Source organism: Drosophila grimshawi, unplaced genomic scaffold (assembly GCF_018153295.1).
Source record: "Drosophila grimshawi isolate 15287-2541.00 unplaced genomic scaffold, ASM1815329v1 contig_311, whole genome shotgun sequence".
NCBI classification, from domain to species: Eukaryota; Metazoa; Arthropoda; class Insecta; order Diptera; family Drosophilidae; genus Drosophila; species Drosophila grimshawi.
Window position 1 is genome coordinate 15210959 of NW_025063098.1, and position 23792 is coordinate 15234750.

Below are 23792 nucleotides of genomic sequence, written 5' to 3' on the forward strand. Positions count from 1 at the left end.
AACCAAATGAAATGAAAGGCGGCATGTGCGCCACGTATTTTTAGATACTAACAAGTGATAAAAGGCCAGCACGCAGCTGACTAAAACACACACACACATACACACACAGACGCACACACACCTGTATATTACTGACAAACTAAGGTACGACTCTGACACCTGCTGCAAGGCAGGAGAACTGTTAATGGCCAGACCACAAGCCAAGTGTGAGTGTGTGTGTGTGTGTGTGGAAGCCAAAGGCAAGGGCAAGAGCTGAGCTGCTGACGTGGCATTCCACGCTGCGTATCCATCAATGTCTGCCCCATGTCGTCCTCATTGGCTGCTCTGCTCTCCTGTCTGCTGCTGACGTGCCTGCATTAAGCAGGCCCCACAGAACATGGCTCTAAAAAAAAAAAGAAAGAAAAGAAATGAAAGCGAAAAAAAAGAAAATGTAAAGAAAGAGCGAAAAAATTGAAAGCCTTTTATATGCGTCTGGGTTTGAGTTTAGGTTTTGGTTTTTTGCGCAGCCCCAACAGAAGCTGCTAAATTTTTTGGCAATTCAATTGATGGCTGGCTTCGTTACCCAGGCACCCAGACCTCAGCTCAACCCCAAACAAAACTGTGCACGACCTCGGGGCGTTTGCTTTTAAATGTGCCGCGCCACTTAGCGCCTGTTTCCTGCTCCTGTCCTTGCCACTGCCACTGCCACCGCCACTGCCACTGCCACCGCCACTGCTTCTGCCTTTTCCTCGGTTTCTGCACCGCACCGAAACGCCCCAATAGCCCGCGTGCATTGCGTGGTTTATTAGCTGATCCTACCGGCTTGACAAGCCACTTTTGACGCCAGCAGCTCCGCCATCAGTGGCGCTCCCCTAAAAAACAGGAAGTCTTAGGCGGTAATTTACTTTTCAGTGCCCCAACTGGCAAATTATGCAAGATTTTGCCTTCATCTTCACACGGATCTTGCCCCGCGCTTCGTCCGGCCACGTTTCGCTGCCTTTGTTGAGTTATGTTGGCAGCTTACAGTTTTTGCGACAGCCTTGATGAGGAAGCACTAAAATTCTTCAAAAGATTCAGCACTCTGATTTTTGTTTATTGGGGGCCAGGCCAGAAAAACTGACTCGCTGACGCAAGTGATTACATAAAAGAAATAAACGTTTTTGGTTTAGTTTTTTGGAAGCCATTTCAAAACGGTGTCTTTATAAAATATGAAAACTGTTTTCATGATTACCGACGCATAAGAAATTATTTTGAAGTTATGATTAAGCACCTTATCAGATTTGCTAAGGCACAGTGACATCTTTATAGAATATATCTCTCTTTAACAAAAATAAAATATATTTTAAATATTGTGAAGAGAAATGCAAAAAGAAATGTGATATAAACATTTTTTTTTGTCTGTAAGCTACAAAGAACCAAAAATCGTATTATTGTGTGCTGGAATTCGCTTTTGATTTTGCAGTTGATTTCTTTGAGTAGATAATCCGTATGACATTTTATGCAATATTCACATATTTCTCAACTATTTCAACTAGAGTGTACCACTACTCAACTACTAAACTAAAGTGGCACTCACTGCATTTCTATTTGATGTAAGTATCTGCTTTTAGTTTTATTTATTTTCCTGAAATATTTCTAAAGCACTCTTGAGAGTTTCATAATAGAAATTCCTGCTATAATAGCACATTTCTGTTGCGATAAAGTTGAGCTTAAAGTATGTTCCGGCTCTCATGTTCCGCATCAGTTTCTGGCTCAGTTTTGGGTTACAGTTTCAGCCAAAGTCACAGTCACAGTCAGGCAGCCAAGATTAAGTTCTTCTTGGGTGTCAAGTTAGGGTGTCACCCTTCGACTGTCTCACCTGGCACAAACAATTTCGACACGTGCGGGCTTCATTATTTGCCAAAATTGTCAAAGTTTTTTGCCGTTTGATGCGGGGATGCGGGAAGGCGATTTGGAGCGGGGAATACTGCTTTTACTTTTATGATGCTTTTTATTTAGTCAATGACTTTGACGTCGACAACTTTAATCGAAAACAATTGGAGCTCGCAGCAAGCAATGAAAGCAGGCAGCAAGTACGATGTTTAGGCCAGGTAAGGTGTGCGCCTCTTGCGTTTTGCTTAATGCCGCGTAAATTGTTTCGCAGCAAAAGTTTTGCGCATTTCGCGTTATCCTCCATTTACATATTAACCCAATGGGCCCCTGGGAATAGGGGCTGTTTCCAAAAATAGTTTTCAATTAGTGTTGTGGCGCCTGCAAGCTCAACTCCGATTCCTCGCCACCACCCCCCTCACCTTAGGGAGTTGTACTTAAGTTTATTTGGCCAAAAACTTTTGTCGAGCTCAGCGCAAATTATGCGCATTTTTATTGTACATCAAGCAGCATAAAGACCACACATATATATATGTATATATATATATGTATATATATATATCCACCTAGCCAGCCCCTCTGGAATTGTTTGTTGTTTGCTATTTGTTATTTGTTTATCTGCGGCCAAGTTTCTAGTGAATTAAAGTACAAGTGTTTTGCCAAATGAAACTAATTCAAAAAGCAAAAACTCTCTCCGCATCCAGCCTGTAATCATTTATGGTTTTTATGTGCTGGCTGCCCTTTTGTGATTTTTACTGCTGATTCATGTGGGTTAGTTAGACTGGGGTTTGGGGTATTTGGTGTCGTAGGACAAGGATTGGTTTCTATACGAGGCATAAATCATGAGCAGAGCCCCAGCTTGGCACATTTGTTGTGCCATATTTTTATTTTATTAGACCTTCTCTTACCTATGTACGTTGGGATGTGAGGATAGCTGCTGCAGTTTGCTTCGATCTGCCGCCTGCTGCCACATATTGTGCATAAATCTTTAATATTAAGTAAACATACATATAAATTTAAATTTATCGCTCACTTCGTATTAGTTCTCATATGTCGGAACAGAGAACAGAAAAAGTAACGGCTGTTTTAGCATTACTTTAAGTTAAATGGAAATCTATGGCTTTGTGGCTTATATTCTTTCATGCTGCTGCTGCTGCCACTGCTGGTTACAGATGGGGTGATGGTGATGTTAGCTGGTGTGCGAAATGAAGGATTAGACTGCTGTGAGATTATGCTCAGTTTGAGGTGAATGCGAAGCGACATTAGTGAGCCAATGTGAATAAAACATATACGGTTGTCTTTAAACCCATGGGTTGCCTTTAAACCCATGGGCATTTGAAGCTCTGACTGAAGCATTTTTAAATTATAGATTTAATATTTAGTTACCTACCTACCTAGCCTGTCTTAAGCTTAAGAATACATTGTACTCCTCAAGCCAACTAAACGTCTTCAGTTCATGCTAGAATCCGAGTTTATTTAAGTACATTTTAAGAGCATTGAATGGTTCGTAATCCGAACTTTAGCTACGCTTTTTATTATTGTATAATATTAAGCTATTAAAATTTTTAACTTCATATGATCCACTTAACAAAATTCTGCATAATTTCTTAATAACTCTAAAAACCTTTCCCATAAACCTTATTCAAAACTTCATACTTCACTAAAGAACTGCCAGAGTTGTCTTTATGTCTTTTATACTATGTTCGATGACGAAAGTAAGTCAAGGAAAGTCTATATTTAGTTGAGTACCGTCCAAAGAAGTAGATGGCAAAGAAGTAGATGGCAATATTAGCATTGTCACTCCTTGAAGACCAATCAAAACTTGCGGGCAATATAAAGAAACAGCTGAAAGCCAGTCAACATGCCAACAATTGGCCTTGTTAGTTAGCGTCAGCTCAAGAACTTGGTCTCAACTCGACGTGGGGGGTTGGAAGGGGTATTCGAACTACATATACCCATTTAAAGGAGTAAAACCTATGCCAATAACAGACCGGGCCGAAAACTTGATGGGTGTGTGCGCAACTGTACTTTTGACGCGTTCAGAAACCGCCTTCACTCACATATCCAATGAATCAGCTCAGTTGCAATTGCAGTGGATTTGCCCGCATTTTGTTTTCAGTTTTTGTTGTTGTTTTTTGTTTTCCATTTTTGCTTTTGATTGTTAGCGAGCGAGTTTTGAAACTTTGCTGCAGCTTTTGGCATTTTGTGTGCGCCAACTGCTGCAAAGGCAGTTTGACATTTAGCCCGGCATACAAAAGCAACAACGACAACAAAGGGCATACACAATGCGCACTTTTTGATTAGGAAAATAAAATGCCGCCAGGTAATCGTCGCTGCGGGCGCAGCCACAAAAGCCGCTCTTTCGCTTCGTTGACTGCCGTGATGGGTGGGGCGTGAAATCAAATAAATAAAATAAACCACAAGATGACGTCGTATCCATGGCAATGGTGCGAGTGGTGCGGGTGGTGTGGGCGTTGCTTTGTTTATTCGATAAATCTATTGCAAGGCGACCATCGACGAATCGGGCTAGAGAAAGTGGCTCAGTAACTGGCGGGCGTTCTAGCTGAGCGGGTAAGCGTAAGCCGGGAGTGAACTCCAAAGTGGTCTCAGCATATTTTGGCAAAGGCCATGGTGACTGGTTGTGTGTGTGTGTGTGAGTGTTTGTATTACATTTTATTATTGATGGCTCCACTTTAACTTGCAGTTGGCTTCGGCTCTGGGCTTCATTAAGTGGTAGACTCGGTGGACCCGCACCCAGCGCTCCGGTTGTGTGTTGTTTGGGACACGTTGGCAACGTTGTCACAGTTATGGATTCACCAACACCGCCAATTGTCATCGACGATTCGAACGGTTCAGCAATGGACGCCTGCTTCACGGCATTCGACAAGGATGGGTGCGTATGAAAGTGACAGCAAACAGTGACAAAAATAACAGTTAATTAAACATTCCATAACAAAAATATGAAAATAATACACAGTCATTAATACGAGCTTGGACACAATAGTAATATTGTTTTTCTCTTGATTAAAAAGCTGAACTTCTGTTTAAAACATTGACAAATTACAAATTGTTAAAAAAACGCGGCTTATATTAAACGATAAAAACACATAAAATCAAATTGAATGAAACCACAAAAACAAGGTGATGTGCCTGGATTTAAAAACTTTAATTTATGTGTATATTAAATAAATCCGTATATGTTCCATTAATACACACTAATTGCATAATTAATATACATTTACAAAAAATGTATTCAAGGTTAAAAAGGTTTAGAAAGAGTACTTCGTAAGACCTATAGATAAATCCATCTACGATATATAATGCAGCGTATGTTTATTAAACAAATCAGAGGCTTATAAAAATACAGAAAATTGATTTTAATTAGTGCCGTTGGGTCCAAACCAAAGCGATTTAATTGGTAGAAAAATAACCATTTACAAATTATTAAAGTGTGAAACATGTAAAAACAAATAAATAAATTGTTTGAATAAATAAACTAAATTAAGTGAATTAGCATCATCAAAGAACAGCATATTAAATATTGCAGCAAATGCCTGCATAAATTACATCACAGAATATGTAAATATTGAAAGTTTATATTGAAAAATAATCTAAATAGAATTATTAATACAATGTGAATTAGCTAAAATAAAAGTATTAAAACGTTTCATAAATTATTTATAATTGACAATTTCAACAGTTTTACGGTGCCATCCACTTAAGCGCAAATCAATAAACGTAATCGCATTAATTTTACCTTAATTAAACGAACACGAATTGAAAGCAGCTGCTGTGTGTGGGGAAGGACAGTTGCACCCCTCCCCCTCCAGAAAGTATGCTACAAATAAGTGAAATTTCATCGAAACTTAAAGCAATTCTACCAAAATGGCAGTTGCCTACAATGAGAAACAGCCCCAAAGGGCAACTACAGCAACTTTATCCACAAACCACCACACCCCGTTACACGCAATCCACAATCCCCAATCATTTCCTATCCCTACTCAATTCACCTGCTATAAGAGCCGCTCTCATCTGATTCGGAATTAGAAACTAACTTTATTTTGCTGCCTGTCTGTCGTTTATTTTCATGCCTGATTCACCTTTGTCACCGTCACCGTTGCCGTTGCCATTGCCATTGCCTGGCTACCTGGCTGCCTGGCTTCAACATGCCACCACCGCCTCACTCTCTGCAGAGATGACCGCTTGAATCTGGATGAGTTTACGCTAATCTGCCGTGCTCTGTTCCGCAACGACAAGGGCCACATCTACGATGTGCCACACGAACGCCTCGAGCAAATATTCGGTGTCTTTGATACAAACGGGGATGGCTTCATCGATAGGGAGGAGTTTAAATTTTGTTGGAATCAATGGATAAAAACGGTAAGTAAGCCTGCTGCTCATACTTAAAATATATATGTGTATGTACGCGAAGGAGTATGTGCTTGTGTGTGTGTATGTTGTCTGGCTTAAGCTTTAGTCCATCACCCACTATTATGAAGCGGTGTGCTGCCTGCTTGTGTGTGTGTGTGTGTGTGTGTTTCTCGTCACTCAGTGATTCATATCCGGGGACTCATAAAATCATAAAATGTGATAATAAAATATTTGTCAACGTTTTGCCAACGCGGAAGCTGCATCATAAAACCCCAACATATACACAACCCACACAAACACACACACACACACACAAACACACACACACACACACACACACACATACACATGTACACAAATTCGCAGTCATTCGCAGCGTTTGCAATCAAAGTGGCCGAGTCCCGGATTGTGTGTGTAATTCAATCCAGATCAGTCCTTGTTGTACGGTAAAATGTCGCTTACAGCAAATGTCACACGTCAGAGTATGTCTGGGTCTGGGTCTGGGTCTGGGGCTGTGCCTGTGTCTGCCTCTGTATCTGGGTGCATATTGGGGATTGCTTTCATCAACGTTGCCTACCCTACACATGCTATATGGCATATAACATGCCCCCAACTCCTTCAACTCCCATATCATATCCCTATATAGCTTTCGTCATCGTCATCGCCGTCGTCATCGTCATCATCATCGCACTGGCCGCACTGTCACGAAGCGTCGGCAGCGACAGCGACAGCGACAGCGGCGTATGCAAATGTGATAATCTGATGGTGGAACTGTCGTACACACACACGCACACACACACACATTCTTATACACTTCCAATGCCCGCACGTAAAGTGATAAAAACGCGTGACAAATAAAATGCCAGAGCACAGCGAAATGGAGCTGCATTCATTTGGTTAGCTTGTCGCTTGGCCTTCGCCGTCCACATTGCCAGCATATTAAAATATAAAAAAAATTTTTTTCGAATAATTTTATTGTAGTCTATAGCTTGCCGACTTCATCTACTGTATGGATATTTTTTTTTTGTTTTTTTTTTTGCTGAGCTTGCGCCTTGAACAATTCTTTTTGCATTTTTTCGTGCCTGCGCCACAATGTTGCCCACAGTCGCTGTCATAAAATTGCGTACGTGCTGTGCAAATTTTTGCTGTTGCATGCCCCTTAAACCTATTTGAAAGTTTTCGAGTGCTCTCTGCAATTGACACAGCTCCCAAGTAAATCAAAGAATTATAAAAAAAGCCACAAATCAAAACTTGAACATTTTTAGTCAATTTTTGTTCACATACAGTTAGCATCGAGTGTACAGATTTGGAGTTTAAAGCCGCATTTATACAAAATAAAAGTTGCGTTTGCGGTGGCAGATTTTGTCGTTAATGTCGTTTAATATAAATTACAATTAATTTAAATTTAAACTGAATTGCTAAGTTGGCAAACAAGAAAAAGTTTCTGATAAAATATTCACTCTTGTGCTTTTATAAGCAACTTTATTATATATTTCTTGAAAAAAAAAAGCACTGATAAATTTTTGAATAATTCTCTCTAAACCTAGTTAGAAACTGATTTAAGCCACACAAATATTTAGGATATTTATTTTATTTGTAATAATCAAGGAAATCAGTGGAAATCCTCTAGGAAAGCAAGCGTGGCAAACTTATCTAAATATAATACACATTTGCTATGATAATGATGTGCACGCTTCGAATTTGCCTTAATTTTATAAAGAAAACTTTTAAACTTTGCAAATTTGCTTTAATTTATGCGGAAAAGTTTTCTTCGCATTCCACTGCCTCAATCTGAAGTTAAAGTTCACACAATGGCAAGCATGTATGCTTCTAAAGGCTTGATTTTCCTAAAGGTGTGACCTCCTATTTGTGAGTGCCTTCAGCATATTACGTATACGCATGGGTGGTGGGTTGTTCGTTTTGTTTGGCTGCCTGTTGAACGAGCAGTCCCCTCGTTTGTCACGTGACAAATTATTTCAGAAAAATAATTTCGTTTTTGATATGCCATTTGAGCGATGATGATTCTCGAACAACAAACCGGTTTCCCCTCCCCAATCGCACCACGTCTCCTTCCACCAAGTGCAGCACTGAGCGCCTGCCAAATTGTGTAATATTGCATAAAAATTTATTAACGTATAAAAAAATCTTCCGGCAGCTGATATCATAATAAAGGGAACACTTAAAAAATGGCAGACCTACTCCCGTCTCCATCCCCGCAGCCCTTGCACCCACAGTTATTTTTGCGTTGGCTTGCCAAAAAATAACAACAAGCGCCAAAAAAAAATTGCTTCCCATAAAATTGACTTTTGTTTGTATTTCCGCATGAATTGCATAAATGGTAATTTTGCAGTTTAATGTTTGCGTGAAGCGCGCACAGCCAAAAAAAAAGGCAGAAAAAAACAACAACAGAACCAAATAAAAATAAAAATAATAATAATAACAACAAGGCAAACGAAATTTGCATAATAAACAAATCAAATGATGGACGAACCGAGAGGGAGGCGAACTTAGAAGACCCAAACTTGCGCCACATTCAAATTAAATAAACGCATAAATAGAACATTTAACGCCCGTAAATCATTTGCACTGTGCTCTAAATGTTTTGCGTGGTTTTGCGGCATGCGACTATGTGTGTGTGTGTGTGTGTGTCCATTTGGTAGTGAAGTATGAACCGATTGAAGTGTCGGAAACGGAAATGAACGCAAATTTATGGAAGTAATGCGGCTGGCTTTCATGTCCGTACTTAAAACAATCGATTGAAAGGTAGACAATAAAAGGGTAGAACGTGGAATTCCCATTCCCCCAGTTGCGCCTAATTTAAAAGGCATAATTCAATCGAATTTTATTTACATTTTGATGATTTTATTGTGTGTTCGCATTGCAGTCACTTTGTAAAATGCGTAATTTATGTGCTCAAATGTGCAGAAAATGCGTTTTAACCAACTGCACAAAAGGTGTGTCTAGAGTGGGGCCCGTCTCTGTATGTGTAAGTGAGTGTGTGTGTGTGTGTGTGTGTGTGTGTGTGTGTGTGTGTCTATATTTGTGTACGAGTCCTGCTGTGCTTCGAAGCGTAAAATGCTGCGGTCTCCGTCGAGCAGGCCACAATCAGCAGCCAAGCAGCGCTTTTGATTAGGGGCATAGTGCACGAAAATGACCTTTTTAACTGAAAGCTTAAGTGCTGGAATTGAAGGCGCCAGCTGATGACGAAGGGTTGAAGAGTTTCAGTGGGACGGCTTTGTTGAAATACATGCTTATTAATTGACAAAGAAAACTTACAGCAAATTAATTTTCCATTTTGGGTTATGAACGACCTTTTTTGAAGGAAGATATGCGGAAGCTTAAAATAATAAAAGTTATGATAAGAACTCGGAATTTTCTGAATTATCAAATATCAATAACATATAACAGTTACAATAAACATTTGAAGAAGGGAATATGTTTCAAACTTAAATAATAATTTGTCATCCGATTAGCGAAAAGAATATAATGATGAGGATACTAAGATGACAATGTGCTACTTATTTGCTAATTGGAATTTAAATTTGATAAATATTTATCATAATTTCATTTCGTTACCTTAATTGCAAATATAATTATATTTATATGTGAGATTAATCTCCATAAAAATGTTGCTGCAAATTTAAACTCCCAGTTGACATTTATAATAGATATGGATTTAAATGAGATTATTACAAATGTATCTTCAAAATGAATCTTTTGCCAATCTCCATAAAAATGAGTAGCAAATTTTCAACTTCAAGTTGACCTATATAAAATAGCGACATTTATATGCTATTATTATAAATGTATCTTCAAAATGAATCTTTTAGCAATTTCCATAAAAATGCGCAGCAAATTTAAACTCCAAGTTGACATTCATAATAGACCTGTTGCATTTAAGTATGTATTTGCTTGCTCATTTGCGGGCCATAAATGTTTTAACAGCTCAAAACAAAAGTCGAAAAATTCTGAGAATCGCATAGAACAGCAGCTGTTGTTGGCAGTTTCTTTTTATGTTTGCTTCAGCTTGAGTTCCCATATCCTTAAACAGTTTTATCTTCATATAATACATTTATTGCCACCTGCTCTTGAGCCATCGCGTAGTCGTAAATTGCCAGCGCTTATATGTATATAATATATATATATACATATGTATATATATATATATATTTATATATTTGTAGGTTATATGGGCCCTGGAACATTTCTTGAACCGTAATATATCATAGAAGGCGCGTCATCATATAGTTCATTGAACCCCCAACCACAAAGCGACTTAAAAATCTTCAACAGCTTTAAGTGTCTTACAATGTCTACCGTTAATCTTGGGCGCACTTACTTATACCCAAACACACACACACACACACGCGAGGGTGGTTTTGTGTGTGTGTGCTTGTGTGTGGTTGAGGTGGGTCGCGCTCCGGCATCGTTTATAATGTCTTCATTTATGGCACAATGTGCCACTGTGTTTTTTTGTGCTCAGTTACGCACCGACACCGAAATACATGGCCACAGGTTCTGGAGCAGTTGGTAGGGGGGGCTTGGGGTGCGAAGAAACACCGCCACCCAGTTAGTGCCAAAAGTCGCCCTACGACTTGTCTGCTCATCGAGCGGAAAATAATATCTTGCTATAAATTTCGCTCCGTTTTTGTGTCGCGTGTCCAGAGCGCTTAATTTTTTTTTGCTTTCTCTCTGGTTATTTTCGGGATTCCCAATCCTGAATGTCAGCGTTCACCGTTCGCATCCTCAACTGATGAAAGTTTAACGACCAAAGTTGACACGCTGCGGCGATTATTTAGAAAGTTAATGACTTATAACATACAAAAAGCACCAGCAATGAGAGAGAAAGAGAGAGAGAGAGACAGAGAGAGAGAGAGAGAGAGAGAGAGAGAGAGTATAAGGAAAAGAAGTTGATTTAGAGGCGCTAGAGTGAGAAAATTGTTGGCAGCTGAGCAGTTTTTGTTTAATTGGATTGGTCAGTTGTCTGACATGAAAAATGTTTTTCCAATAGAAAAAGCTTTCCAGCTCAAGCTTCATTTAATCAAAACGAAGCAGAGAACGGTTGAAAAAGATTTGAGAGTGGGACTGTGATGATAAAAATATTGCAAACTAATGCGTTAACAATTTAAATTAACACTCAAGATACTTTGTAGACTAATAGTAGCTATTTTATATGTGTCAAATTTTATACATGTGAAGTTAAAAGAGATTTGAAATCAATTTGTCAAAATCGGTTACAAAATTTAAAACTGCTTCTTAGCGTGATATTTATCTGTACAAAAACAATCATTTGAAATAAACAAATAATTTTTAGAAGTAATTCACATTTTATTATACTCACTAACTGTTCGGTTTTTAGGATAGATTCAATAAAAATATATAAAACGGATAGTCTAAATTTGCACTAAATAAAAAATAAAAATATTGAAAAATATAAATTTGATTCTTATTCATTCAGCATTTTATTTCCCACCCTTTCCAAAATCAGTTATACATACATTGAATAAGAACATAAACTCAGCAATAAGCTACATTTTGAATGGCTTGCAGATTAAAGGAATAGTTTGTTCAAATACTTTATTGTATTTTATTTTTTTTTTAAATTTTATATTGGAAGTAGAAAACTGAAGTCTGTTTGATTTGAATCAAATTAAAATGTTCGTAAGCAATCTTAGTATTTGTTATATATCCGTTGTGATAGCTAAGATGACACATCAATAGCCACAAATGTGATTGGTCTGATGCTGATTATCGGAATAATTTGTACAAAAGTTTTCGCTTAAGCCGCTTATTGGCGCATGAGCCTCTTGGCTTGTTGGCTCGTTGGCTTGTTGGCTCGTTGGCTTGTTGGCTTGGTGAGCTCGTGCCAGTGATATGTCAAAATACATACGTATGTACATATGTACATAATGCCGGCTGAAGTGAAGTTTGGAATGCGCAAAGCTTATTTATAGTTAGTTTTCGCTAGACGCTCGTCAGGGAGTTGGCCAACAATTTCTGGTCCCAGTCAGCCGCATAAATTGTATAATGTAATTTTCTGCGCGTCCGCAAACCCACAAACTGTCAGCGACAATGTTTCGCTGCTGTCTGGCCTGTGTATGTGAGCAGTATGCCAAAAAGGATATATATAGTCGCATATAACTGTATGCAGCGCGTGTTGGGTTAGGGGAGTGGATCTGGCAAAATGGCAGGCACAGAACCGCCAACTTATGCAACAATTTCAAAACGGAAATTGCTTTAGCACCTGCCTCACACATAGGCTTAGCTGTCTGAGAGAGCACCCGTGTGTGGGTGTGCCTGGGCACGTTTCCCTCTTGGCACATACTTCAATATCACGTTGAATTTCATTCGATTCGTGAACCTTCTCCTCGGTTTTGGCTGTTTTAGACCTGGGACTTTGTCGACGTCACCATTTGCCGTACTCATTCGTTTAGCTTGCCAACTTTTTTGGCACTCACACACACACACACACACACAGTCAAGCACACCACACACATACACACACAACCACTCACCCACTCGGCGCACACTTTGACAGTTTGTCTGCAGCTCCCAGAATCGATGCGCAGTTAAAAAAAGTTTGACTTTAAATTCAATTCCATGTGATGTTTATCTTACAGAATTGTTGCTATTAAATAAAATTTCATTCAAACATTATTCACCTTTAATAGCACGATAAACTTATTTATTTGAATACCAGTATTTTTTTTAAGCTTAAAAACTTTATTCTTTTAAGAATCCAAACATTTTTAAGACAAGTTTTTAGATGTTAGTTGTTTAATTACTTGTTAATCAATCTAGCGTTGCTCTCGCAGAAACCAAATCAAGTAATTAAATTATTTTTATTATTACAACATTCTTTAATTTTAACTTCAAATTTTTTACTGTGTGCGGGATAAGCAACCCCGAATACGGCAACGCTTTTGGGTTCTACGGATTTTGAAATTTATTCAGCACTGAAATTGACTCGAAATTTCGTATGGCAACAGCAGCCAAATGACTGAAACTTTCTACTGTTCACACATGCAAGCGATAGATACATAGAGAGAAAGAGAGTCAGAGAGAGAGAGAGAGAGAGAGAGAGAGAGAGAGCGAGAGAGAAAGCGAGAAAGAGAGAAAAAAGAGGGCAGAGGAAACGTTTGGTAGGTGTACCAAAGATATTTCTATAACTTGTTCCCTTTTGTTGGTCCTGACAGAATCGGGCTGATGTGTAATTTGAATTTAAGATTTGCTGTGGTTACCAAAAGGTGCCTTGTCTTGTCTTGTCCCCGTACCCCGCACACCGTAGCCCGCACACCGCAAACCATTCCCCTGATATGGGTGTCTCATCCGCAATGTGTCTGTGGGCTCCGTTCTCGACACTCAATAATTAATTTAACCGTAACATATTTGCCAGCTAAATGAATGAACAGAAATTCGTCCGTTTCTCCTGTTGCTCCAACACACTTTAAGGTGCAGCACTTCTCGGAAATTGCCCAGCACTTTAATCAAACATTCATAGTTTTAACTTTAAATTAAACTGCGGCGCCAGTGGGTCGTCTAGAATATGGAATGGGTGGTGGTGGCCATAACAATAAGTGCTTGGGCCAAGGGTCAGTTGTTTGCATTAGCCAACAGTAAAGAGCGAGAAATCTGTGGATGAGGTGCGTGTTAATTTGCCAACTTTACTTAAGCAACGGGGAGGCTCAGCTCATCAGAAACATCAATGGCAGTGGCAGCTGCGTCAAATGGTTCATAATTGGATGCTGCTGCTGTGATTTCTTGTGGCCAGAATTTCCAGGAGCTGGACGAATTTCAAGTGCAAATTGTGGCCTAAATTGAGAGATAGAGAGTTTTGATGCCTAACTAACATGTTGAGCAACTAAACGATGAAAGTTTACTTGATTAAACTAAGGAAAGTAAGGAGGAGATTTAAAATATTAAATTGAATAATATATGATTTTTGTAGATCAATTATGTTATACAAAAGTACATTTAAAGAATTTTAAATGATTAAATGAAAGTATTATTAAGAAAAAACAGCTGCATTGTATACCCCTTCCGATAGCTCATTATTATAATCAGCATATTCTTTATTGAGTTAAATACGTTCTACATAAATATAAATAAATAAAAAAAAATAATGTTCGGTATTTTATAAAGTGCAAAGTGAATTATCAAAAATGTAATTTATGTTATTTTTATTTAAATCGAATCAATCAATTATTAGTCAAATCAATATCGAGCATTTTATATTGACATAAATTATCTTGTTAGCCGCCTTACTTTACCTACTACCTGCAGAGCAGTTCAACTTTGGGCCACTTATGGGCTGTTAAGCCATTTGGAGCACACCTAATCCCATGCGTGATAAATGTTAAGAGCAAGAGCCACTCACACACACTCATACAAGGGCACATAGAGTGCTGCAAACTCGCAAATTGATACATTAACTACCTCTATCCGGCCATTATGTCTAAGTATGCTAACCCAAAACTATGCTCAAAATGCGTCCTATGTTCAACATGCAAATGTAAATCACTTCCGCAACTATGCGGCGCCAATGCACCGCTGCACCTCTGCATTACGATGGCGCAGAGGCACTAATGCTTACCACTGCCACTGCCAACGGGCGATAAATCATCAACTGCTTAAGCGTTGTCTGCCCCATAATAGCAACAACAACTAACCTTACCCCTAAGCGCCCCTCAAGCAGCCAGCAGTTTCACTTTGCTTGCCACCTGCTTCTGCCGCTGCTGTTGCTGCTGCTGCTGCTGCTGATGCTTACTCACGTTGGCCGATTTAAAGCATTTAGCTGGGTGACATATTTTAAACGCTCTGCCAACAGTTGCAGCAGCTACACAAATCAAAGCATGCAACAACAAGCGACAAACAACTGATTTCCAGCGATGGTAAACTGTTATCCGCATCTTGATGCAATAAAATGCATATAAAAATGAGATAATTGATTTCGACATGTTTTTTTTTTATATATATTTTAGAAATATTCAAATTCAACCAAAAATATGATTAATAGTATAAGTTATGCATATTTACGTAAATTATTTGATGCATTACTCAATTAAATTTACTCTGAATATTACTAAAATAAAGAATTCGTTGGGTTCTATGTTATGTTCAAATAATTAGCAAAGGCGTGATATGTATATTGAAAAATGTAATACATTGAAATTTGCTGCGCGTTAAATATATTGCTATCTAATATAAATAAATATTAGACAAGAAAGAAAGATTATCTTTGGCACTACCCATTTAGACTGGAGTTAATCAGCTGGTATTCGAAATATTATCATCCTTCAGTGAGTAATAACTTGCAAATTTAGATGTGCTGAATTCACGTGTCACGTGTCACGAGCCCATCACTAACAGACAGCTGCGTGCAACGTGCTAGTGCTCCTGCTGCTGTTTCCATTTCTGTTCCACTTCCAGACAAATGTGAGTGTGTGTGTGTGTGTGTGTATCCTACGTCTGTGCGTCTGTGTTTGCGCATAGATCATAATCATTCATAATCAGCGTGCACATAAATAACAAATTAAAAGCGCTTCACTAATTTTAAATATGCTCGAACATAATCAGCTTAGACGACGAACGCTGTCAAGTCTGCTGTTGTTTTTGTTGTTGTAGCTGCTGCTGCTGCTGCTGCTGATGATGGGAGCCTCTTTCATAGTAGGTACTCTATACATGGTGCTCCATACAGCTCTGTGCTGCCAGTCAAGATAGCAATGGCGAAACCTAACGAGCTCTTTGCTCCCATGTGTGCGGAGGGTACTTTTTTTTCGAGAGGTTTTTTGACTGGCTTTTACTTCATTTAAAACGCATTTATAATGGGCGGCGACAAAAAATAAAAATGAATAAAATGAAGAAACTCATCAGTACACACACAAGCACACACACACACACACACACACACATACATACACACACGCACTAATGCACATGTATACAAATTTCTTTGTAGCTTTTCATGTTTGTGCTTATGTACTTTGGCCCGACGTCTTTTGTGGCGTCTGCTTCACTTACTTTGTCCATACAATTTTTCTTAAAATTTTTCGTGGCTGCTCATGTTACCAACTTAATGCCCTAGCAAAGAGGGTATTATAAATTTGGTATGCAAGTCAGTTTATTACAAAAATAATATAAAATATGTTCTGTATACTTGAATAAGCTTTTTTGAAATTTTTGTGGGTGAACGACATATTTTATTTGTAATGCACCTCGATTAAATAGCTTTCATTTGTCGGAAATTAAGTTATCAAATTAAAAATATTACCAAATGATATAACTGAATGGTAACTGATAACTACCTTAAATTGACATTCAGCTTTTACAAATATACTTAATAAAATTCATATTGATTTGATTTAAGATTCATACTCAAAATATATGTAGAGCATTTATAGTTCGAGCTTGCCGAGTTTTGGCGATACTTTCATGAATTTTGTTTGCTCTTTCTAATTCGATGTATTATTATCTCGCTCTAACGTGTTCACTTACTTGTCCTCTCTTTCTCGCTTTCTTGGCAGATTGTGCGACCGGTGAACGCGTTTCTCATTGTTGATGTACAAAATGATTTTATAAGTGGTTCCCTGGATATAAGTAATTGCAGTGCACAGCAGCAAGGACATGAGGTGAGCCCTAGAGTCGCTGAAGACGAAAAAAAAAAGAAGAGAAGTGGAGCTGGCAGCTGCGACCCGTGAGTTGTGGCCACAGACAGGGCAGCTTAGCCCTGCTCGACGATGGAGCGTGTGGGAGTGAAGGGTGGGTTGGGGCAGTGAGACGGCGCTGGCAGGTATGCGGCGACGGAAAGACATAAAACGTAACAAGAAATGAAAATGGAGGCAGCGAACCGAAGCGCGGATGCGGATGAGCCAAAGTCATTGCCGCCAACGAGAACGACGATGACGATTACGACGACGACGACGACGAGAATGAAGATGAGGCTTGCTCCGGCATGCTCTGCATGTCAGCTCAGCTCAGCTCAGCTCACCTCTGCTCGCGCCCTCTCCCTCCCCCTCCCCCTCCCAACCCTGCCAAAAAAAGAAGAAAAGCTGTAACTGTAGCTGTGCCTGTATTTTGCAACTGTGTAGCTGTGTGCGTGTGCATAGTCGGAAGCGGATATGCTTTACTTAAGTCACATCCGCGCTGCGACATACGCCGGATGTCATCGTCAGCGGCAGTTGCTCGCCGAGCCAACTAGAGAGCATCGCCATCGCCATCACCATCGCCATCGACATCGCCGTCGACATCAGTTCTTCATGGCATTGCCATCTGCCGGAATCTGCCTCTGGGTATCGTCCGTCCGCCACCCACTCCCGCCTACAGCAAGCCCACAGAGCTCCATCGCTATCTGTGGTGCACTTGTTGGCCGGCACTTCACTTGCTTCATCCGAACATGAGAATTTGTCAAAATTAATAACACACACTTCCGTCGTCGGTTTATGGACTCAAATCTCAGACGTTACACCATCCGCATTTTATACAGCGATATTCTGTCCCCCCTGTTCTTATTTCTCCTGTTCTTCCCCTGTTTATTATCTTTGGGGATTGTGTGCAATAAATGCGCGACTTTCGTTCTGTTGCAGATACTTGAGCCAATTAACAAGCTGCTGGATTCGATTGACTTTGATGCGGTCTTCTATTCGCTCGACTGGCATCCCAGTGATCATGTCTCATTTATTGACAATGTCAAAATGCGAGCCATGGATGAATCATCTGCGGTGAGTACTGACGCAGAGTGAATTAAAAATGCAAATTTAAGTGGCAGCTTACATAATTATTATATGAAGAAAAAGTAAACTGAAACCAAAAGAAAAACCCCAAAATTAAACAACAGAAAAAAACCCTCAATTTGAAAGGTGGCATTACTTAAATGGTTTAATTTCTACGCCACACAGTTGGATGCCGATTCGGCCAAGGTATTCGATACGGTCATCTTTGCTGGACCGCCGCCGATGAAGCAGCGCTTGTGGCCACGCCACTGCGTCCAAGATTCGTGGGGTGCTGAGCTCCACAAGGATCTAAAGGTGGTGGACCATGGCATCAAGGTGTATAAGGGCACCAATCCCGAGGTGGATTCATATTCTGTGTTCTGGGATAACAAGAAGCTGTCGGATACCACGCTGAATGCGCAGCTCAAGATGAAAGGCGCCACGGATATCTACGTGTGTGGATTGGCCTATGATGTATGTGTGGGCGCAACGGCTGTGGATGCTCTATCCGCTGGATATCGCACCATCTTGATAGATGACTGTTGCCGCGGCACCGATTTCCACGATATTGAGCATACCAAGGAGAAGGTGGTGACTAGCGACGGGGTTATTGTGCATACCAATGAGGTGGGTTTTGCGGATGAGCGTAAAGTCACTTCTATAGAGGGATAAATACTTGATAACTTCTTTCACAGGTTAAGGCTATGGCTGAAGGACGAGACCGTCGCCCAGAGCTGGGCTACAAGTTGGCCATGGAGCTAAAGAGTCCCGATTCGGTGCTATCGCAACGCAATGGCTTCAGACCAACTTACTAAAATTTAAAGACAACACTACAAACTATAACAAAGAGTACACAAGCTAAGCCATCACATGAGGTTAATCAACTTAGTTAAATTATAGTGCGTTCTAAGTTAAAACACCTTAAGAAAAGTGCCTTTTATTAAAGTAGTTGAGCTAGCTTTTGCTAAAGTTTTAAAAATTTATCGAAATTTGTAAGTGCTTAGAAGATTTTGGTAACGTGTTTAACAATTTTTGATCTACTTAATACAATCGAATATCAAAAGTTGACTAACATTTTTTGTCAATTGATAGTGTACTTAAATGAAAACCAGCTTAAGTATTACCGATACAAAAAACTCTTAATTCTCGCACCTCAATGACAAATGTTGTATGCGGCACCTGTTTCAAGAATTACAAAAAGAAACGTTTCCCAGTTAATATTATGTAGAAAACTATGGATTATCTTAAGCCACAAAGACATGAAAAGAGCTTCAATTGTAAAAGTACTTAAAGAAATGCCGATGAAAATAAATAAAGCAATTATTAAATGAATTTACTTAAACTTTTCTGTTGTATTTTCTTGATTGCTAAATGGGACAAAAGGAGAACACCAAATTCGTCACAATTAAGATATGTTAATCTTCAGGTTGGCTTGGTAATTTCCTATTTTGTGAACTAATTGCAGGTAAATTCATTTACATAACGTTGATATTGATTGATTTTGAAATCTAATTTGAATATTCTAGTTGCACACAGACTTTTTTCAATTGTCTTCTGTTGTGATAAATGTCAAATGCAACTGTCTACAAGCAATTTTGCATTCATCTTTCATGGATGCTCACATGAGAGGACATGTATATCGTTGCATATTTCCAATTTCAAAGCGAAAAACTCCAAAACAAAGCAAATAAATGTCTTGCCAAACGAAAATATACACAGCAGCTTACATATACTTCGTGCACAGACTGTTAAACGATTTTTTAGCGACTCGGCTTGGATGCTGGTCAGCAGCAGAATTTAAAACAACAAGGCTGATAACAAGAGAAACAATTCATGGAACGTTTAAGGAAACTTTCAACTTTCTGTTTTATATATGCACACAAACACACATACATATATTTATCTGTGTGTGTAGCTGCTACTGCCACAGTTTTCCACTACATTTTTTTGTTTTTTCCTTTTTTTTTTTTTTTTTTTTTTTTGTTAACAAAGCTTCCTTTGGCAAGCGACTACAAGCAAACTTTAAATTTATTAACAGCTGGAGAAAGTAAGCGAAGCGTCTGACCACTGGGCAAATTGTTTGTGTGGGCGTAGACTGTCTGCATCTGAATTGTGGCAAGTGTAAACTCTAAACTCTGAACTGCTGTTTTTCACATTTCAGCATATTTTCTTTCATTTTTTTTCTTCAAGAGGCATATTTGTTCGTGTTGCCTGACTTTTAAAAAAAGAGTTTTTTTTTCTGATGCCTTAAAGTAAAGTTATCAATTGCTAATTTGTTGTGCTACGTCCATAAAAATCAAACAACAACAGGCAGATAAAAAAGTGACTGACACACCCCACAAATCTCTTGAATAAGTTTATGGTTTGATCAAAACGGAACACATTGAAAATAAAGTTAAAATTTGTATTCATATTTTGTTTTAAACCATTTTAACCATTTTTGTTTTATTGACTGCTTAAATTTAAGTTAAAACGGTAATTTACTGATCATTTTGTTGGTAACATTTTGAACTGTTATTGTACTTGAAACGAAGTATCTGGCTGTCAAGTTCTTCTTGTCGATATTTAGAAATTGTGTGAGGACTGCAAGTGTGCAGCTGTAAGCCCAAAGTACTCAATGCTTGCAAACTGGTGGCACTGTTATAGTAAGCACTGCTAGCATGTCCCAAACAAAAAAAAAAAAGAACAATAAAAAAGAGAAGAAAATGCTAAGCTCGGACTATCCCTGGTTGCGGTTGCACTGGCTTTTGGTTGCTTCTGGAGCTGGTCCCAAATCATTTACCTTTTGAGGCGTAGACAATGAACTTTTCACCATGGATCCGGATGGGAAAGCGGATGCGGATGCGGACATGGACATAGTGCAGCCAAATGCTAAATGCGTTTGCCCAGAGATTTGCACAGACTTTGTTGTCCTGTCAGCCCAGAAGGGAAGAAAACGAGGCGTACGAGGTGCGGTCAGGCACTAAGTAGAATGTTCGTCAGAGCTGTCAGTGGCAGCTGTGGCAAAAACAAAAAAACAAAAAAAAAAAACGAAAAAGAAAGAAAGAAAGCCAACAAAAAATCGCTGATGAAAATTGCTTGCAAGTGGTTTCTGTTACAGTCCGCCAGCCCATGTAATTCTCACTCGTTTTGCCTGTAAAACTTTTGGATTATTGTCAGCCCCACACACATACACACTCGCCCACACACACGCACTTACTTACATACACATACATGGGCTGGCCATGTGCCAGCAGGGAAAACTTTGCTCCGGACATTTGGACATCATGGCAAAGTCGCGTTTGCTCCGGCTCTTAACGGCAAATTTTCGCATATTTTTCTCGGCTGCTGCGTAGGCGTCGCCACGTTGTCTTTGGCCTGCAACTGAATTCAACGGACTGCAGTTGGAGTTGTGAACACACACACACACACACACACTCACACATACACGACGAGCTACACAAACAATGTGTGTGTGTGTGTGTGTTGGTTGTGGCAACAGCTGCTGCTGCTGCCGCTTGCTCGTCGGCTGGTTGACTTGCAGCTTGTAAATGGGCGCTAAGCTCCATTGTTTGAGGCATGTTGCTGCCAGAGACGGGGGCAGGGATTTTCTGGATTTGGCAGGTTGCACCTTCGCCTGTGGCAGGAAGTACAAGCTGATAACCTTACAGCGAGTTTGCACTGTAAATAACATAACAATTAGGTGTTGATGCTGCAAGGATACCAAGCATTCCAAGGCATACCAAGGACACCGTTAAGATGCAAATTGCGTACTCAGGTGTATAACGAAAACTAAATAGTAAATATTTGTGTTCATGTAATTATTACTGCTTAAAAATTAAACAGACTATAAATCATTGATGTAATTTGAATATTACAATTTCTTAATTGGTGACGTGTTATTATCAAAAGGTATTAATAAATATGGCAAATATTTTACGAAAGAGTTTTATATTTCAATGTAATATAATAATATATAATATATAATATAATAATATATAATATATAATAATCTCAACATATTTATAAATGCAATAAATGCGTCTTCTTAAGAAGAATTTCGTATTATTAAGTTTGTGGATTACTTCTTAACAGACAACTACTTAAAGTGAGCTACATATTCCTTTGTTTTGTTTCGCTGCTCTGTCAGATGACAAATTTATTTATTTACTTTGGAAAATTGTTGTTGACTTTGTAACTGCAGCTGCAGATGGCACTTGGCGGCAGCAGCAACGAAAACAGCAACAGCAAAATAAATAAATAACAAATTTCAGCGAAGCGGGGCAACGAGGCGCATGCAATTAGTTTTACGTGCGGCAAGCTTATTGAAATTATAAATTGTAAATTAGCAGCTTGGCAAAAGTGTCAACGCAATTTGCGACGCGAAATTTTCGTCGCTTATTAGATCGCTGTCAGGGCCAAAAGTTTTTAATTATGTATATGGAAAATTGTTGAAATATAATTCAATTTCACAGGTAACCAAATCAGCAGACGTGTCTTCACCAAGCTGACTTTAGTTAAGTGTCCTTGTTGTTGTTGTTGTGATGAATATGACTGACTTGGCAACAAATCTGCAATTGTATGAACGCAAAAAGTTGTGCTGTTGCCGCGGCGTATGCATAATATATAAATGTTTTTTTTTGTTGCATGTTTTACGCTTAGTGTTGCGGCCGCTGCGGAAATGCAGCTGAAAGTTGTCATGCAGCTTTGCTTTCTTTTTCTCTAAACTCTAACTCTAAAACTCTGTTATTCTATCTCTCTCTCTCTCTGACTCTTTTTTATATCCTTTTCTCTCTTCTGCACTGTGTTAATTTTAATGCAGTCACAAATGAGTTTGTTCTGGTTGCACGTTAGATATGAAGTTTCTGGCTTGTGGTCTCCCTTCCCCTGCCCCACTTGAGCATTTTGTGCAGCATGTGATTATGAGGTTTCCATATCTCACATGTCTGTCATCTAACTGCTCGTTGATGAGTGCTGTGTGTGTGTGTGTGTGGTAATAAAATGCTTTACTGATTTACAAAGTTTTGTCATTAAGCACACTTGTCGCTTATCCAAGCATTCACATGACCCCAAAACTGCCCACTTTAAGTCTCTCTTCTTCTTCACATTTGCCTTGAAAATAGTTTTGAATTTCGTGAATATTTCACAAACATGCAGTTTCGCTGCTGTTATGTCGTCGCTGACAGTTCAAATTTCTCGACAGTTTGGTGCAAATATTTCACAAACATTTATGACAAATGTTTATGCATTTTGTATTAAATTTATCTCTGTGGTTGCAACTGAAATCCGTCTTGAATTGTTATTGTCGTAAAAGGTCAAAACTCCAGATGTCTGGTGAATGATTAAGCTTGTGTAGTTCTTAAACTATTAAACTGCATTTTTCGAGCTTAATAAAAATATAAATTGGTTAACCTTTGTCAAATTAAAGTGTAGCCTTAAAAAATTGTAATCCTTCTAAGACTAATAGAATATAATTGAATAGAATGTTTATAAAATAAAATAGATTTAATAAAATATCTAGTAAAATATATATATATATACATATATTATTTTTTAATATACATTTCATTTGCGTGAATAAAATACGTCTGGCAATTGTCAATAAACAGTAAAAGTTCGTGTGGAATAATAATGATGGCAATTAAGATTTTAAAAGAGAAAATAAACGTTTTTTATATGAAAACTTAACAATACAAAACTTTAATAATTATGTCTTATCATACTGCATAAATAATGAACGTAATCAAGTTGCCAAAAAGAATGCTGAGCTTTAAGGAAAACTTGACTATTGTTGGCTAAATGAAGCAACCAAATATGCTTAAGACACAGCTGCGTCCACCCCTGCCTTTCCCCCCCACCATGATATCATTATTCAATGGCTCTTTA

At 38.8% G+C, this 23792-nt stretch overlaps 1 protein-coding gene across 2 annotated transcripts in view; it reads left to right on the forward strand.

The window, feature by feature from the left end:
* Positions 1-19269, forward strand: part of LOC6567719 (nicotinamidase) — a 31305-nt gene extending 12036 nt beyond the window's left edge. The window contains exons 1-7 of one of the 2 annotated variants that reach the window (XM_043215034.1): positions 4396-4419; positions 4553-4741; positions 6042-6228; positions 16743-16847; positions 17802-17936; positions 18114-18554; positions 18623-19269. In XM_043215034.1, the coding sequence (XP_043070969.1) occupies positions 4656-4741; positions 6042-6228; positions 16743-16847; positions 17802-17936; positions 18114-18554; positions 18623-18742 (1074 nt within the window). In that variant the 5' untranslated portion in view covers positions 4396-4419; positions 4553-4655 and the 3' untranslated portion in view covers positions 18743-19269. Of the gene's footprint in view, positions 1-4395; positions 4420-4552; positions 4742-6041; positions 6229-16742; positions 16848-17801; positions 17937-18113; positions 18555-18622 lie in introns of those variants that run through there. The other variant, XM_001994143.2, reaches the window with a different exon arrangement.
* Positions 19270-23792: the final 4523 nt, after the last annotated feature.